Here is a 16,886-nt window from a genome sequence, read left to right on the forward strand (position 1 = left end):
TGGTTCTAGGGTTCAGAAAAGACCCTTCCTTAAGGTAGGGAGGACAGACAGAAACCAAGTTCTAAGAGAGGTTAGGTTTGAGACAAACCTTCAGTTTGAGAAAGAAACAAAAAAATATAATTCCAGCTTATTAAATCAGCATAAACAGCTATTGGTTAAGAATTTTCAACAATCAGCAGAAATTTCAACTCTACCCAGTTTTAAGCCAGTCAATGTGGAATGTTAGCTATCTTTATCGCATCAAAATATTCGAGGAGTGAGAAATAAATTTAATGAATTAATTATCTGCATAGATGATTTAGAGTCCACAAACCAAGCTGACATAGCCAGAATGAGATTTTCACTATCCAGCGGAGTGTGCGCCGATATGAAACTTACTGCCAGATTAAAACTGTGTGCCGTACCGAGACTCGAACTCGGGACCTTTGCCTTTCGCGGGCAAGTGCTCTACCAACTGAGCTACCCAAGCACGACTCACGACCCGTCCTCACAGTCCTCGCAGGAGAGCTTCTATAAAGTTTGGAAGGTAGGAGACGAGGTGCTGGCAGAAGTAAAGCTGTGAGGACGGGTCGTGAGTCGTTCTTGGGTAGCTCAGTTGGTAGAGCACTTGCCTGCGAAAGGCAAAGGTCCCGAGTTCGAGTCTCGGTCCGGCACACAGTGTTAATCCGCCAGGAAGTTTCAAGCTGGCTTAATCTGCCCCTCTGAACATCATGTGGCCACTGGTATAGAACTTTTAAGTTTTAGAGGATTTAGGTTAGAACCTGACTTTTATAAGGCAGAAATGGAGAAAGTAAGAGTTGCCACATTCATCAGGAACTGTTATAAATTTAAGAAAATGGACATTCATAGATGTTGCCTAGAACAGCATATGGAAGCATGTGCGACAGAACTAGAATATCACAAAGTATCCTTCATAATATTAAGTGTATATCTATCACTTGCAGGTAACTTTAATCTGTTCATAAACAATCTTGAAGTTGTACTGGTTCTTCTAACAACCAAAAATAAAGAAATAATGGTTGCTGGTGACTTCAATGTAGATTTCCTTAAAGAATCTCCCAATAATAACTTGTTTGAGTTAGTAACACTATCATTCAACTTAATTCCCACTGTAAAGTTCCTCACTAGGGTAGCCAATTGCTGACAAACGGCCATTATAATAATTTTATAGAAGACTCCAATGGACAAAATTATGTTACAAAACCAATAGTCATTGGCCTCTCAGACCATGACATGCAGTTCCTTCTTTTAAATGTTAATTCTGAACAGAATATAAACTCTGTTAAATATGAGCTTGAGAGGGTAACCAATAAGGCAAAAATTGATTATTTTACCCTCAGAGACATCCACTGGAGTGATGTTTACAGTGTTCATGGCATGAATGAAAAATATAACACTTCTGCTAGTAAGGTGCTTACCTTATTTGAACACTGTTTTCCCTCCAAAGTAACCAAGGTTTGAACAAAATGTACAAAGAAGCCATGGATTACTAAAGGAATAGAGCTATCCTGTAAAACAAAAAGAAAACTGTATGTGTCAATCTGAAACAGTTCTGATGTTGATGCTATGGCACATTACAAGAAATACTGCAAAGTATTAAAGACTGTAATATGGACATCAAAGCAAATATATTATAAGGAAAAGATAGTCATATTAGATAACAAAATTAAGACAAAGTGGGATATAGTGAAGCAGAAAACCTGTAGAACCAGACATGAAGAGGGATAAATAGCATTAAGAGTAAATGATACATTGGTGACAGATGTGTATAGTGTTGCAGACCTTTTCAACAAACATTTTATAGCTGTTGTCAGGTTCGGTATATACTGCTATGGAACACCTTAAACCAGACATTTCAAGTAACTTCCATAATATGAACTTGACCCTCACTACCCTAGCAAAACTAATTTCCATCATAAAATCTTTAAAATCAAAAACATCTTGTGGGTATGATGAAATACCAACAAAATTGATTAAAGAATGAGATTCTGAGTTAATTAACATATTAAGCAATCTTTGTAACCAGTCCTTTATCACTGGAATATTTCCTGAATGGCTGAAATATGCTGAATTTCAGCCACTGATTAAGAAGAGACATAAAGAAATACCATCAAATTTCTGTCAAATTTCACTTTTGCCAGCATTCTCAAAAATTTTAGAAAAGGCAATATACAATCGGCTTTATTACTATGTTATCACAAATAATATACTGTCAAAGTTGCAGTTCGGATTTCTAAAGGGTTCTGATATTGAGAAGGCTTCTACACTTACAGTGAAAAGTACTTAATTATGTAGACAAAACACTGCAGGCAACTGGTGTATTTTGTGATCTGTCAAAAGCATTTGACTGTGTAAATCAAAATATCCTTTTAAGTAAGTTAGAATATTATGGTATAACAAGAAAAGCTGCAAAATGGTTCAAATCTTATATCTCTGGCGGGAAGCAAAGGGCATTATTAGGAAAGAGACATGTATGAAGCTATTAGACATCATCCAACTGGGAACTAATTATATGTGGGGTCCCACATGGTCCATCTTAGGGCCTTACTTTTTCTCGTGTATATCAATGACTTTTCATCAGTAATATTACCAGGTGCTAGGTTTGTTTTGTTTGCTGATGATAGAAACATTGCATTAAATAGCAATTCAAGTGCAGCCCCAGAAAGATGGGCTAATAAAATATTTGTGGACATTAATCATTGATTCCTAGCTAATTCGCTGTCACTAAATTTTGAGAAAATGCACTACATTCAATTTAGAACATTTAAGGGGTTGGGCCACAAGTGTGTGCCTAACATATGATGACAACTAGATAGAAGAAGTGGACAGTGTTAAATTCTTGGGATTACAGCTTGATAATAAATTCAACTGTGAGGAGCACACCACAGAACTGGTGAACCTTCTTAAGAAATCTCTATTTGCAAAGCGAATTGTGTCAGACATTGGGGATATAAAAATGAAAAAGCTGGCACACTATGCTTACTTTCATTCCATAATGACATATGGGAGTATTTTTGGGGGTAATTCATCAAGCCAAGCTAAAGTTTTCTGGGCACAAAAACGTGCAATAAGAGTTATGTGTGTTGTGAACTCAAGAACATCCTGCAGAAGCCTATTTAGGGAACTATGGATAAACTAGGGATTCTGACTATTGCTTCCCAATATATTTGTTCCTTAATGAAATTTGTCATCACAAACACATCACTTTTTCAAACCAACAGCTCAGTTCATGGAATCTATAGTAAAAATAAGAATAATTTTCACAAGGATTTAAAGTCACTTACTGTGGAACAAAAAGGAGTGCATTATTCAGGAACACACGTTTTCAGTAACTTCACAACAGGCATAAGAAGCTTAACACCAGTGAAATTCGGTTTAAGAGAAGCATAAAGGATTTATTGGTGTCCAACTCCTACTACTCCATTGATGAATTTCTCAGTAGAGCTAACTGATTTGTATATATATATATATATATATATATATATATATATAATCCCACTTCTGCACCATTTCAGTGCAGTAATGTGTGCATTGTAATAATTATTGTAGTAGTTACATTATTTGTTTATTAAGGTATAAATAAAAACATTTTTTTACTTTAAATTCAGTGCATTAATGTGTTCTTAGTAAATGAGTGTTTCTAGGATCATTCTTTCATATAGTGTTCATTAAAAAAATGACGATCATTCCACTTGGGACCTATGGAAGGTACATTAGCTTATTTGTTTCAATTGTAAATATATGTCATGTATTATTATTTTTCTGACATGTTCTACATCCTAGAGGACCTCCTCACTATGGATCAATTGGAATGAAAGTAAATCTAATCTGGTGAAACAGAGACTTAAGCAGTCGTACCGACAGACAGGCAGACGGTCAATGAAGTGATTCTGTATTCGATCCGTTTTTGCCTATTGCGCAACGAAACCCTAAAAATAATGTTCGAATACTTCATGGTAATTTTCTAAATTTTCATTGCACTGCTTACCTTTACATGACTTGATAGTTTACATTCTTCATCATGTTGCATTACCTCAGTACTTTACTACGAGGGTTAGTCAATAAAGACCGATCATAAGTTTTTTAACCGTCTTAGTTTCTCGTGTTAGAATTTAATTTTATGATTGTTGGCTTAATGTGTAAGAAGCACGCCATATTAATTTCATTGTTCCACTCCTGATTGGTTCGCGCCTGTGAGAGATGGCCAAGATTAGACACGTCTGGTATCGCCGACCGCAACAATGGAGGTGATACACAGTGAACAATGTGAGGCTTTGAAAGACTGATTCAGTCTCTACTAATCTTCATCTAAGGGTTGTACGTTAGTACAGGTGGCCTATGGAGAGTCTTTTTTTCCCTACAACACAACTCGAAGATGATTTAAATAGTTTAATCAGGGGAGAAAATTTATTTCAAAGAAAGGTGTACCTGGGCTACAACTACTGTACTTCAAGAACAAGACCTACTGCTGCAGTCATTGTGAGAGAGAACTGACGAATAACCTTACGACCACTTTCTGCAATACTGAAAATATCACCTTGTGCCACTCGCACATTGGTAACAGAAAATTTACACATGAGACGTGTTTGTGTGCGGTGAGTGCCAAGATTCCCAAAGCAAAGGACATTCAATTCTTCATTTGTGTGGCCATAGTGTCCATAGTCGCTCTATAATTCATGAGGGTATTTTTCGTCCGTCGTTGCAAATACAAAAAAGCGTGATTTTGTCACCAGACGCGTTTCGCTTTATTCAGGTAAAGCATCATCAGTGGTCTGTAATTAAATTTATTTACATTTTGATTTGCTTTTTAGACCGATAAACAGTTTGTTAGGAACAAGTTGGTTTGTACTTACGGTGATTTTTCGGCTTCTTTCTCGCTTACATCGGGAAATGCCGTCTGCTAGCACATCGTTGTTTTCTGTGTTAGACACTGATAATTTTCGTCTACTTTTTACATGTTCTGCAGCACTATGCAGTTCTCACAACACACTTTTATGCACGCCACTGAGTTCTGTTTGTTTCCGTATTTCAAGTATGTGTTTGTGTTTGCGTTTTGTACTGTTGCCAACATACCCTTTCCACTACTTTGTCCTTGACCTACAAAGGTTCTGTTTGTTTCCGTACTTCAAGTATGTGTTTGTGTTTGTGTTTTGTACTGTTGCCAACATACCCTTTCCATTACTTTGTCCTCGACCTACAAATAACCTTTTCTAAATTTGATTATTGTATGTGTGTAATTCTATTTAAGTATGTTTCTACGTAGTTATATACTGTGTAAGAGTAGAGAAGGAATAGCGATGGCGATTTATTTATTCATTTATTTGGGGAGGAGCAACCATGATGAGTGGACATAAGTACATAGCAGTGTGATGGATTGTGGGCTAGATGAGAAGGTGAGGAGCAGGAGTGAGAGCTGAAATGGAATGTGAGTGAGGGGGTGGGGGGGGGGGGGAGATTGTGTGAGGGGGAGATGAAGGATGGTAAAGGCTCTTTTCATTTTCATGTGATTTCATCAATTATTCTATATAGAGTCTACTTTCCAATATTTATCTGGTCATTGAGCAACTGTTTATTTTGTGTTAATGCCTTTCGTATGTGAAAATTTTCTTGGAAAGGAAGGAGGTGTCTGTCTTTACTGATTTTTATGGAATGCATGTGTATGGACATGATGGAATGAAATGTTCTTTCGAACTTCACTACCACCTAACTTCCTTAAAGAATTCCAACAGTTGAAAGTAGCATGAAACTCTGAGCTGAAATCCTATAGTTCTATTATTACCTGAGCATAACTCAGCACGACAGCACATGGAATCTATGAAAATGCAGAATACTCATGTATCAGAGGTTATCAAAACTGATGTCATTATTTTCTTAACGACTATCTGGCAGGAAGCTTCCGCAAGATAGACAAATTCATGAGCAGAGTCTTCTGCGGTATACAGCCAAAATAATTTCGGAACACAGTACTTTATTTTTTATCTTGGAAGATCTTTACGTTTGAAGCAAAGGTTCCAAAGAAAGTTTTATCCACGTGTTGTACACTGAAAACGTTCCATGAAAACTTTTGAGGTCTTTTACCTTTCTACTCAGAATGAAATAAGAAAAAATTTTCTTTTGTGAATTACTTGCAACATTACTTTTTTTAAGTTTTCTTGTAGCAAGTAGCTAAGAATCAGAAAGAGATCCATCACACTATAGGCAAAAACCATTGATTTCTGATTTTTTGGAATTTGTGTTGATACTAGAGGTTGTTACATGTTTAATACACTTTGAAGCAGGCAATCAGACCTTGAAGTTCCTACATCTGTGATGAGGATTATAGAAAATGTTAGATTACTATGAAATCATCTATCCATCGGTTTGCTGGCTACACATTGATCAGCCAGAATATAATGGTCATCGCCCTGCTGTTGATATAAACCCGTTCAGGTGATAGCAGTGTCACCTGGCGAGGAATGACTGCTAGTCAGACACACGCATGTACTATCAGCGAGCGTGCTGTGCGTGTGTAGAATGGTGAAGGCGTGCGCTCTGAGTTTGACCGAGGGCAGATTGTGATTGCGGGGAGGCTCGGGAAGAGCATTTCGGGAACCGCACGACTTGTCGTGTGTTGGAGGTGCTGTGGAGAGCGTCTTCAACACCTGGCGAAACCTAGGTGAAACCACGTCCAACCGTCGTGGGGTTGGGCGGCCACGCCTCATTACAGATGTCGGACGTCGTAGTCTGGGTAGACTGTTAAAACAGGGCAGCCAGCGAACTGACTTTAGTGCTGGACAGAGTACAAATGTGTCTGAAGACACAGTGCACCGGGCACCCCTAACAATGGTCCGCCGCAACCGACGACCGATGTATGTGCTTAAGCTAACACCACGACATGAGCAACTACGACCGAAATGGGCACTTGACCATCGGCACTGAACGTTGGTGTAGTGGCAGAGCGTTTCATGGTCTAATGTATCGCGACACCTCCTTCATCATGCCGATGGGAGGGCGGGAATCCGTCGTCTACCAGAGAAACAGCTCCTTGACACCGTTTCTCCCACTCACATGGGCATCCACGGGTCCAGTGGAGCTCGTGCAAGGCATCGTGACGGCCAAGCAGTACCGTACATTGGCTGCAGACCGCGTACACCATTCTATGGCGATCATGTTTCCCGACGGTAGTCGCATTTTTCAACAAGATAATGCACCATGTCACAAGGCCAGGAGTGTCATGGAGTCGTTCGAGGACACAGGGGAGAGTTCAGATTAATGTGCTGGTCCTCTGCTCGCCATATCTGAACCCGATTGAACATATCTGGGGCGTTACTGAACGCGGCGTCAGAGCTCCTCGCCCCCCTTCCGAGAATTTGCGGGAATTAAATGACTTGTTTGTTAAGATGTGGTGCCAACTCCCTCCAGTGACCTACGAAGGCCTCATTGCTTCCATACCACGACGCGTAGCCTCTGTTATCGGTGCCAATGTTGGACATACACACTGTTAAGTGGTTGGTCATAATGTTCTGGTTGATCAGTGTATAACACGTGGATAAAACTTACTTTCGAACCTTTGCTTCAAGTTTTGAATTATTTACTTTTCGAGAAGTATTTTCACAAAGATGTCCATAAATTGTCACTAAAACAGACGTAAATAACTTTTTTCCCTTACTAAATGTTCCTGTTACTGACCTAGCAGCTAAAACGTTTCGTTGGAAACGGAGTATAATCACAGCTATTTAGGTAAGAAGTAAATATTTATGTACAACATTATTCAGGAAATGCGTATCCAATTTAATTAATTCTTATCTCATGAAATGCACAGTAATATAGTTACTAATAATCAAAACACAACTGGAAGTAAGAGGATCTGAAGTTTCGATTGAGGTCGGCAAAAACACTGTGAAATGATGTAACATGAGAGAGAGTTCTTCTTCTTCTTATTTTCCTTGGGCCTTTGTTCCGTAAAGCCACAAGGTCGGCGTCGTTATGAACGGTGTTGATGTGATGTGGTTAGTTTAAGGAGTCATCAGATGCCCCTCCTGTCGCCCCCATTATCCTCCGGAACGGAATACGTAATCCAACAGTCTGTGTGTGGTGTTATTGATGTGAACGTGAGCGGAAGTTTTCTAAATGTTCGCGAATCGTGTAACACTGCCCGGCATTCACTTAGTGGGGTGTAGGAAACCGTCTAAATGCCACACCCAGGGCGTCGGGCACATTGGCCCTCGTCGCTAATCCGCCGGGTGGACCCACGAGGGGCCGGCGTGCCTCCACGTCCTGTTAGTCGTGCTTTAACATGCACGGCTATTTAGGCGGGTGTAACGTGAGAGGGACTGAGAGAAGTTAAACGTGTTTTGGGCCTGATCACCAAACAATATTTTGTACGGAGGGAACAGTTCGTGGAGTAATGTACCTGTTCATGCATGAGCAATGACTTTTTCCTTAACTTAGTGGAGACTCACAGAACTTAATTTTTAGGGCTCCATTTCACAGTCTGTAGAAACAGAACCATTACAGGATCACTTTGTTGTTTGTCTGTCTGTCTGTCCGACTATTAAGCACCCTTTTCCTCAGTAACGAGTAAACATATCAACTAGTAAACGTATCAAGTTCAAATTTATGTCACATATTAAGTCTATGGAAAAACTTTAAACTTCTAAGTCAATGCAATGGCAAGACACTGTCATTTCTGATATTCGCAAACTTACTGATCAAAATCTATAATATGCTTCCCGTTGGAATTTGGCAAGAAGCAAGGCTTCACACTACAAGAAAAGGAAAAAAATCCGATAATTTATAATTTGTGATTATATAACAAGAAAAAATAAGTTTTTGTCATTTTTCTCCGTGTGTCTATTTGTCCGTCTGTTAAGACCCTTTTACCACGAAACAGTTTGGCACATCAGTTGCAATTTGTGGCACATACTAAGGGAAATGGTCCTTGCCGGTGTAACATTTTTAAGCTTATTGGTCTATTCAGTCAAAAGACACGGTCATTTGGGTACTTCCCGTTAACCTACAACCGTGAAAGTTGTAATAAGCAAGGTTTCACAGTACAACTGAAGGAAAAACTCCGAAATTGCTACTTTGGAATTATATCACACGAAAAAAATATTTTTGTCGTTTGTTATCCGACTTCGAACTTAAAATTAAAATATTCTAGAAACTACTGGACTCCCTGAGAAGGATATCTTGCCAGTATTACGGTCGAAAAAAAGGCAAAAATCATAAACATCCCTGTTTCCTGGAATGGATAAACTGCCTTTATACATAATTAAGTTTGTACAGAAACTTCAGTGCACGAATCCTACGCGCACCTGGCGAATTTTTCTATTTTGATGCCAAATCATTTTTGAATGAACCGTTTCCTCAACGATTGGTAGACTTTACACCAGAGTACCTCACTGAAGTCTTGGTTAACGAGATTTCCTTTTTTCCAGCCATGTGACATTTTATTGTGGGTCTTTTTAAAGAGAGAGTTGAGTTTCCACCTCTACCAACAGCTCTTGTCGATTGCGGAAGCATATCACAGTTGTGGCAACGTCCGTAACACAAAAGCGGTCTCTTCATGAGTGGGACGTATTCGGCTATCGGTTATGCCTTAAATATTACACTTGCAGAATAAGGAGGCCACAGTGCAAATATATAATCTATATTCATATTATAAAACTTCCTGCTTCCGTCTCTATATAGATTACTCATTTCCAAATAACAATTCACTTAATAAAAGTTCTTCAGTAACCTTGTACATTCTCTCCTGTACTTGTAGTTATGTGGAATGACAATCGGTAACAAAATGTAAATTTGTATGGAACAGTGATTACGCTGGACCGTTTTCTGGTGATAATATTTCCGTTCCGGATCCGGAGGCTGGAAATGTCCAAGACCCGCATGCTGATGGCGGCGGGCTGGGCGGTTGCTGCGTTCCTGTCCGGCTTGCCGCTCTTCAGGATAGACTACTTCAGGTGAGTCCACGGCGCTGGCTGTGCATTGCGTGGGGGTAAGTGTAGTGTAGCTGCGATGTGAAAAGTTCTTGGGCATCATTACTGCTTCATTCGTGTAGTTTCGGTTTTTTTCTCAGTACTGGCCATACAATAAAGTGCGCTTTTCTTGAAAAAAAAAATTATTTCTCTTTCACTAGAAGTGGTGGGCTGGTGGCAAATAAAGCCGACCTTCAGCCACAAGCCACACTAATATATCACACGTTAAAATAGAATACATTAATTTCTTAAAAGCACCTCTTATGGCCTTAAAACGTTTTGAACGATTTTATATAACAGTTACACTATAATCACTCATTACAATGAGAAGGATGCTGTGGTTTATTAATAATTATGATAATAATTTCATAATGGACGTAAAAAGCTAAGTATGACTATGGGGCCTCGTGGAGCCGCGGGTAGTGACTAAACGTCAGTTAAATGGTGAGAGGGAGAGAAAGGAAATTGGTATAATGGTATGAGATGGAACATCATGACTAGAGTTGGAAAAAATGGTGTGTGTTAGGACGGATTTCATCTTTGGTGCGTGGAAGTTTGTTGAAATTAAGACAGGAGAGGAAGGACAAGGAGTGAAGGTGTGCATGATAGGTGGGATATTGATACAGTGGCGCAGCTGGATACCTGAATTGGTTTTCAGAGGGCTAAATATTTGGTGCCTGGACTGGGCTTTGCCATTAATGCAGCGTTCGGGCTGTGTGTTGGATTGTAAGGAGGTCAAGTGTTAGTCCTAAATACTTCACAGCCTAAGTCATACATATGGGTTGATTGTAGATGGAGAGGTGGAAATCTGGACAGCGGAAACGCCGAGTGGTGCAACCGAATATTGTGACTGGGATTTTCTGTGGATTTGCTAGAACTTCTCATACGTACCACCACTCGAATGGGAGATTCATGTGACGTTGGAGGGAAGCGTGGAAGAGTTGGAGGACGTGGTGAGTAGGTAAGTAGGTAGAGTCGTCAGCGTATTGCCGGAAGTTAGTGGGAAGAGGGGAGCGGATTGAAGGACAGTATTTCCCACGCGTATTGCCATATATATTGACCAGTGGGTGTTGTATGAGGTTCTCGTGATTGGTGGAAGCGTTTTCTGGTATATTAATGGCTAGAGGCGAGGAACAGGTGGCACTCTGCTTGCGTTTATGTTTGCACACTACGGCAGCATTGTCGTAGTACCAAGGGCAGGCCCGTCGAGGCACCGGAAGCCTAATGGTGTTGTTACGATTAACATATTTTGGGTCTTTAGCAGTGCCGATGCATTTCTGACTTTTCATTTACTCTCATACGGTGGTTTTGTTAAAACTCGATCATCATCGAAACGATATTACAAAGAAATACATCGTAACTGTTTATTGGGAATGGGCATCTTGCTAGACCTAGTGTCGGGTTCGAATTCTGGTACACTCGTGTTTAATGATTCGTCCTTTCGAACTGTTTCATATTTGAAGTGATATCTGAGATCACTTTTAGTCAATGAGGGGATGGCATTATCAACACTCCAGTACCAAAGTTCTTCTGATTCGAGACGGGAAGTATAGATACCTCGCTTTTAAGGACCAGAACGGTTTCTAGTTCTCGGAATACCTAGAACTTTCCCCCTTCCGCGACGTTTTGTGGCTCTAATCCTTATCAGTTTTTCTCAGCTGCCCAAGAATTAAAAAGGAAACGCACGTCTTCCTCACACGATTATTGTATTTAGGTAACAGCACATGGGATACCACACTGCGAATGTAACAGAGGGTATGGGTAGTACGCTATAGAGTTGAAGGTTTGTAATTAATCCCCTCGGGGTTGTTTATGTTGTAACGGTATCATAAACATGTTTATTGTAGTTAATTTATATAATTCCCTACTTTTACCAAAGTAGAGTGATAAATACATAAATTGAAATAGATAAAGGCGACTTAATATATTAAGCAATGTTCAAATGTTGATTAGAATACATGACATCGAAAATTAATTATTTGGGACGGAGAGCAGTTAACTGTTTGGCAAATCGGCTAATTTCTATGAAAGGTTATTATGCGAAGGGAAAACATAGTCAAGATTGCCGTAACGATACTCGACAGCAAAAGGCAAAATTTTACCGTAGGATGAATCGAATAATAGAATGGAATGTTCTTACAGTTTCATGAGTTACATACCAAACAACATCAAATTAAAAAGTGAGACATACTCGTATCCCTCATGATACAGTATGTTGAAATACAAGTTCTTGCTAATTCCGAAAGATCACGTTGCCGGCTCACAAAAAGGAAACGTTAATAGCAAAGGAAATATTCAACCAACATGTTTAAATGAAACCACTGTTAATAGTTGTCATATCCGTGTATGCCCATCACAGTCCACGAATAAAGTAATAACATGCAGGTTTACAATACTTGTTTTTGAGCAGAATGTAAGAAACTGAAGTGATTTATAACATCAGATGAAGTTAAATTCATACTGAGAGGACTCTATTAAAAAGTTATTGATCTTAGGCAAGAGACCATCACAACGAAGAAAAGTTGAAAGAAGATTCACTCGTGAAAGATAAAATTAAGGAGAGAGACAAGCTACCTGTATGCACAGGTTAGCGTGTAAGGCCTTAATTCACGAGATAGGGAGGTGACCATAAAGTGAATAGAATATTCTCACTACGTTAATGCCCCCGATACTGAAAGAGGCTAGTGTGAGTACATGCTTCAAGTAGTTTGCCACACTGTCTATGCATACGTAGGGCTGATTCTTTGTTTATGTCTCAAAAACAATACGCACTAACCGGTAAAACAGAAATAGACAAACTGTTTACGTAACTACCGGGAGAGTGGTGTGCTGACCGCACACGCCCCTCCTATCCGCATCCTCATCTGAGGATGACACGGAGGTCGGATGGTCCCGATAGACCACTTGTGGCCTGAAGACGGAGTGCTTTACGTACTGACAGGTGAAATGTATACTCTACCTCCATAAAGGTAAATGACGATTACAGCAACATGAAGTGTACCCAACCGCAGAATTAAAATACGTACTTTTCACCATAATTAATAAATTCTATGACAGTTAGAAAACAATGAGGAAATTCAAACTAAAATAACTTAATGATAAAAAAGTGGGACAACTGGAGCTGATGACGAATAAACGTGCCATACAGCCATTCATTCGTTCGTAAGTCGCGTTCAATAAATCCCATAAAACAGGAGAGTATTGAGAGACGTGGAAAGAGTGAAAGTGTATGACAACAGGTAAGAGAAATCGCTGCAAGCTATTTACGTAGATAATATGCACAGACAATACCCACTGATGTCAATTTACTCACACTGTCTCTCATATAGGCCCCCAATCTGAAAAAAAGTCACTACTCACTTGATGCTTTTATTCAACACTTGAAACCATTTACGTAACGGCGTGTGCAACACTAGCTCCATTACAAGGTACTGGGCTGTCAGATTGTCTGCCTGCCACGTCGTGGAAACGTGTTCAGTTACTGGTACTGCCAGGGCTTTTCCTTGGTGGGCGCACTCTCTTCCTCATTACACCAACTGATGAGCAACTTTAATGAGGAGTGCCGGGCCTAAACGTCGGAAAGCTGACACTGTTGGGAGAGCAGTGTGCTGACCCCGTAGCCCTCAGTACCGTACCAAAATAACGACAGCAGCTGGAGGATGGCACGGGGGTCGGTCGACTACACATCGCTCTCTGGGCTTGATCTGGCGTCACTTTTTGTTTCTACACTACAAGGTGTCAGTTTACTGTTCAGTTATTCTTAACTGGAATCTAAATCCTCGACTTGAAATATTTTGATAAATTGTAGAAGCAGTGGCTAACAGGGCAGAGTTTACATTTGTTCTTAATGTCTGAAGTTTTTCAGTTATCGCTATGTAGTTGCAGCTGGGAAAATTAGGCGAAAGCCACCACAAATTTATTCTATTATTGTCCAGAAATTAGGTTCCTAGGCTTTAGTATGATAGACGCAGTTCCTTCCAAGATAATATGTTGATCTTTACCTTTCAGTAAGAGGGAGAACTCATTTCTTTACTTTGTTCTTTGTACCAAGAATTTGTTCTATCAGTGAAAAAGTGTTTCATTGTCAAAATATCTTCAGAGGTACAATGCAACTTAATTTCTTTATTTTGTCACTAGAATGTTTAGCATAGAAAGCAAATATAAGTGCACTTACATTCTAACTTAAAATATTGTGAGCTAATTCCATTAGATGTAAGAATACATTATATTTAACGAAATGCCTTTAATTACATGCTGATCTCAAGGATAGCGTTGGATGTTTCACGATGTTACTAATCCCATGGCTATACCTTATTTTAAAGTTTCGTTATTTATTTATTATGTCTCGCAACCTGTAATCCATAATTCTTGTTTTTGATGGATGTATGGAGGACAGGATATATTTTTGTCTCTCTGAGGCGTCTGCTTTAAGCTCGAGTGGCTACCCCGTGTCCAAAAAACTGTTGATGTATCATTATCTGTCCGCCAATTACAGTATACTACTTTACCGTGTAATACTTCAGGTTAAAATCAATTGATTTTCTTCTGTGGAACTTATTTAATTTTTCATTGTAAATTGATACATGCGAAAAAATATTTCAAATCTGCAAAGATTTATGGAGATACATACAATATTTGACCAGCGATGAGAAATAACTAATTTTTTTAAAGCAAATTACTAATGTCAAGAACTATGATAACTAAAAGAAGTCGTCATTGTAAATCTCAACTAGAAAGCTGTAGTAACACATTTACCGATATATCTTCTAACATGAATTCGGAGCTTTTAGTTACATATTTTTACTTGCTACACATCATTTTCAGTGCGGAAAATAGAAACAGACGGTTGCAATCTCGAAATTATCCCGTCAGATAGGTTGGCAGCCCGGTTATAACACAGACAAGCTGTCCGCGACAGATATCGTCAAAACCGCACTGCCTTGTCAAAGCCACGCAACTGGTAAAGACTGCATCCACGTTGCTCTCGATACGACTAATTTTTAAACGAGTCATGTTTCCAGTGTCCACTTCTTTCCATTTCATGATAGTTTAAATCACTGAAAAGTCTGTGACTTACTTTGCTATCATATTAACAATGATTCTGTTTTCTTTTATACAAGAAATTTCTACGGGAGATCCGGTGTTTGCCTAGCCCTGCACATAACTCCAGACAAGCCGAGCGGATGGGAGTACTCCGTATTTGTATTCTTATGTAAGTACACAATTAAAAATTCATGTATTTATGATTAACTAGTTGTACAATATGAAAACAGTAAGCGTTTCTTCAACCATATATTCTACGACTATAAAAAATACTGTAATGAAATAATGCTCCTACTTGCAGCAAATCAAATGATGATCACTACCCCGACTACTAAGCAAAATTTCTCAAATTTTGGTATTGTTGTCTGTGACTGAGAATCAACAGCGTCCTTGAGACACAGAAGTATGATCCCAGTACTGTAGAAAACCTGCCTCGAAAAATAGGAGTTATTTGTAGGAACATAAAAAATATAGGAGTCTTGGACAGATCGCCATAAATAATCATTTCACTTTATATGCAACACTTTCGTTTTTCACTTCCTTACAACGTTAGTTTTTTTTCTATTTTTGTCATTGAGGGTACCATAGCTGATACTATGAGTGAAATGGAAAGTATTACATGAAGCTTTGTCAAGATGTTCGTCACATAATCACGGCTTCATTTCATTCGGGACTGATGCTCATCATAAAAATCAGTACGAGTTGTTACCCGAATAGCCACGAATTCACTGTTGATTTTGTTGTGACATGTAAATAAATAGCCTTTTAGCGTCAACTTGAGGAATATCTTACCACGCCTGAAGTACATGCTGTTTCCGATCCAGTAGCTTGCTGGTCGGAGGCTTGTGTGCTACTGTGCGAGTACATATTCCCACCGCTTTTCAGATATGCTCCATCGAGCCGGGCAGGGCAGTCAAGGATCCACACATTTTTAAAACCATCAGTGTTGCGAATCGCATTGTGAAGATCTTTCACATCCTACTGGTCCACGTTATTTGGAACCCTACTCAAGAAAGGCAGACATGCCCACGTAGCCGCGCGCGTTAACTCGACATGTTACGGGATGAGGTACTAGCCAGCCCCGGATCGAATCAGCCCGACGAGTTAACGGCGAGCGGTTCTTGCGCTGGCCAGCCTGAATGTGGCTTTTAGGCGGTTTCCCAAACCCCACCTCAGATACACGCTACGCACACGTTTAGAATATTTTCTCACATTTTCACACAGAATTTACTCTATACGTAGACAGACTGGATGCACTTATTCCGTCCCGAGGGAGGGGGAGAAGAGTCGAATAGGAGACTGATGGTCTTCGCTATTTGGTCTCCATTAACACTTACACAGAACCACCATCAGCAGCATGAAACGTATCACAAGAGCATTTACTGTTTTCATCAACCACTGATAGTCATCCAACATCAATTCAAGACTTACCAAATCAGTCTTGAAGAAACAACCAGTAGCTCCCTACACTAGGCGATGGAGAGATTTGTTGACTTTGTCTCCACAACATACAAGTCTCTGTTGTCTGTGGCATTGTGTTACAGGTAACGATGCGTCATGACTGCAATCTCTGTCTCATTTCAGCTGTTTACATAAGCCTATTCGTCAGTCAATCGAACAACCCTACAATTTTGTAATCGTTTAGTCCTTCTGAGAGGTCCAGTTTAAACACGCAACCCACTGTGATACAAATTTGGTGTCTAGATTTATAAAAGTAATGAAATTTCCAGGTACATAGTATTCACAGAATTATACATATTTTTATGTTAATATCAGTAGCGGCCTCTAATACTTGTGATCGACGTTGTTTAACTTGTAGATTACGGCATTTTTTGTATCAGATGATAAAAAATCATACTTTGAAGCAGCATAGAACAGGGAATT

General features: G+C 39.5%; 1 protein-coding gene across 1 annotated transcript in view; it reads left to right on the forward strand.

Moving 5' to 3' along the window:
* Positions 1-16,886, forward strand: part of LOC126456273 (G-protein coupled receptor GRL101-like) — a 568,827-nt gene that overhangs the window by 487,366 nt on the left and 64,575 nt on the right. The window contains exons 24-25 of the mRNA XM_050092025.1: positions 9,797-9,944; positions 15,080-15,171. Of these exons, the coding sequence (XP_049947982.1) occupies positions 9,797-9,944; positions 15,080-15,171 (240 nt within the window). The remainder of the gene's footprint in view (positions 1-9,796; positions 9,945-15,079; positions 15,172-16,886) is intronic.

The sequence above is a fragment of the Schistocerca serialis genome, chromosome 2, assembly GCF_023864345.2.
Source record: "Schistocerca serialis cubense isolate TAMUIC-IGC-003099 chromosome 2, iqSchSeri2.2, whole genome shotgun sequence".
Taxonomy (NCBI): Eukaryota; Metazoa; Arthropoda; class Insecta; order Orthoptera; family Acrididae; genus Schistocerca; species Schistocerca serialis.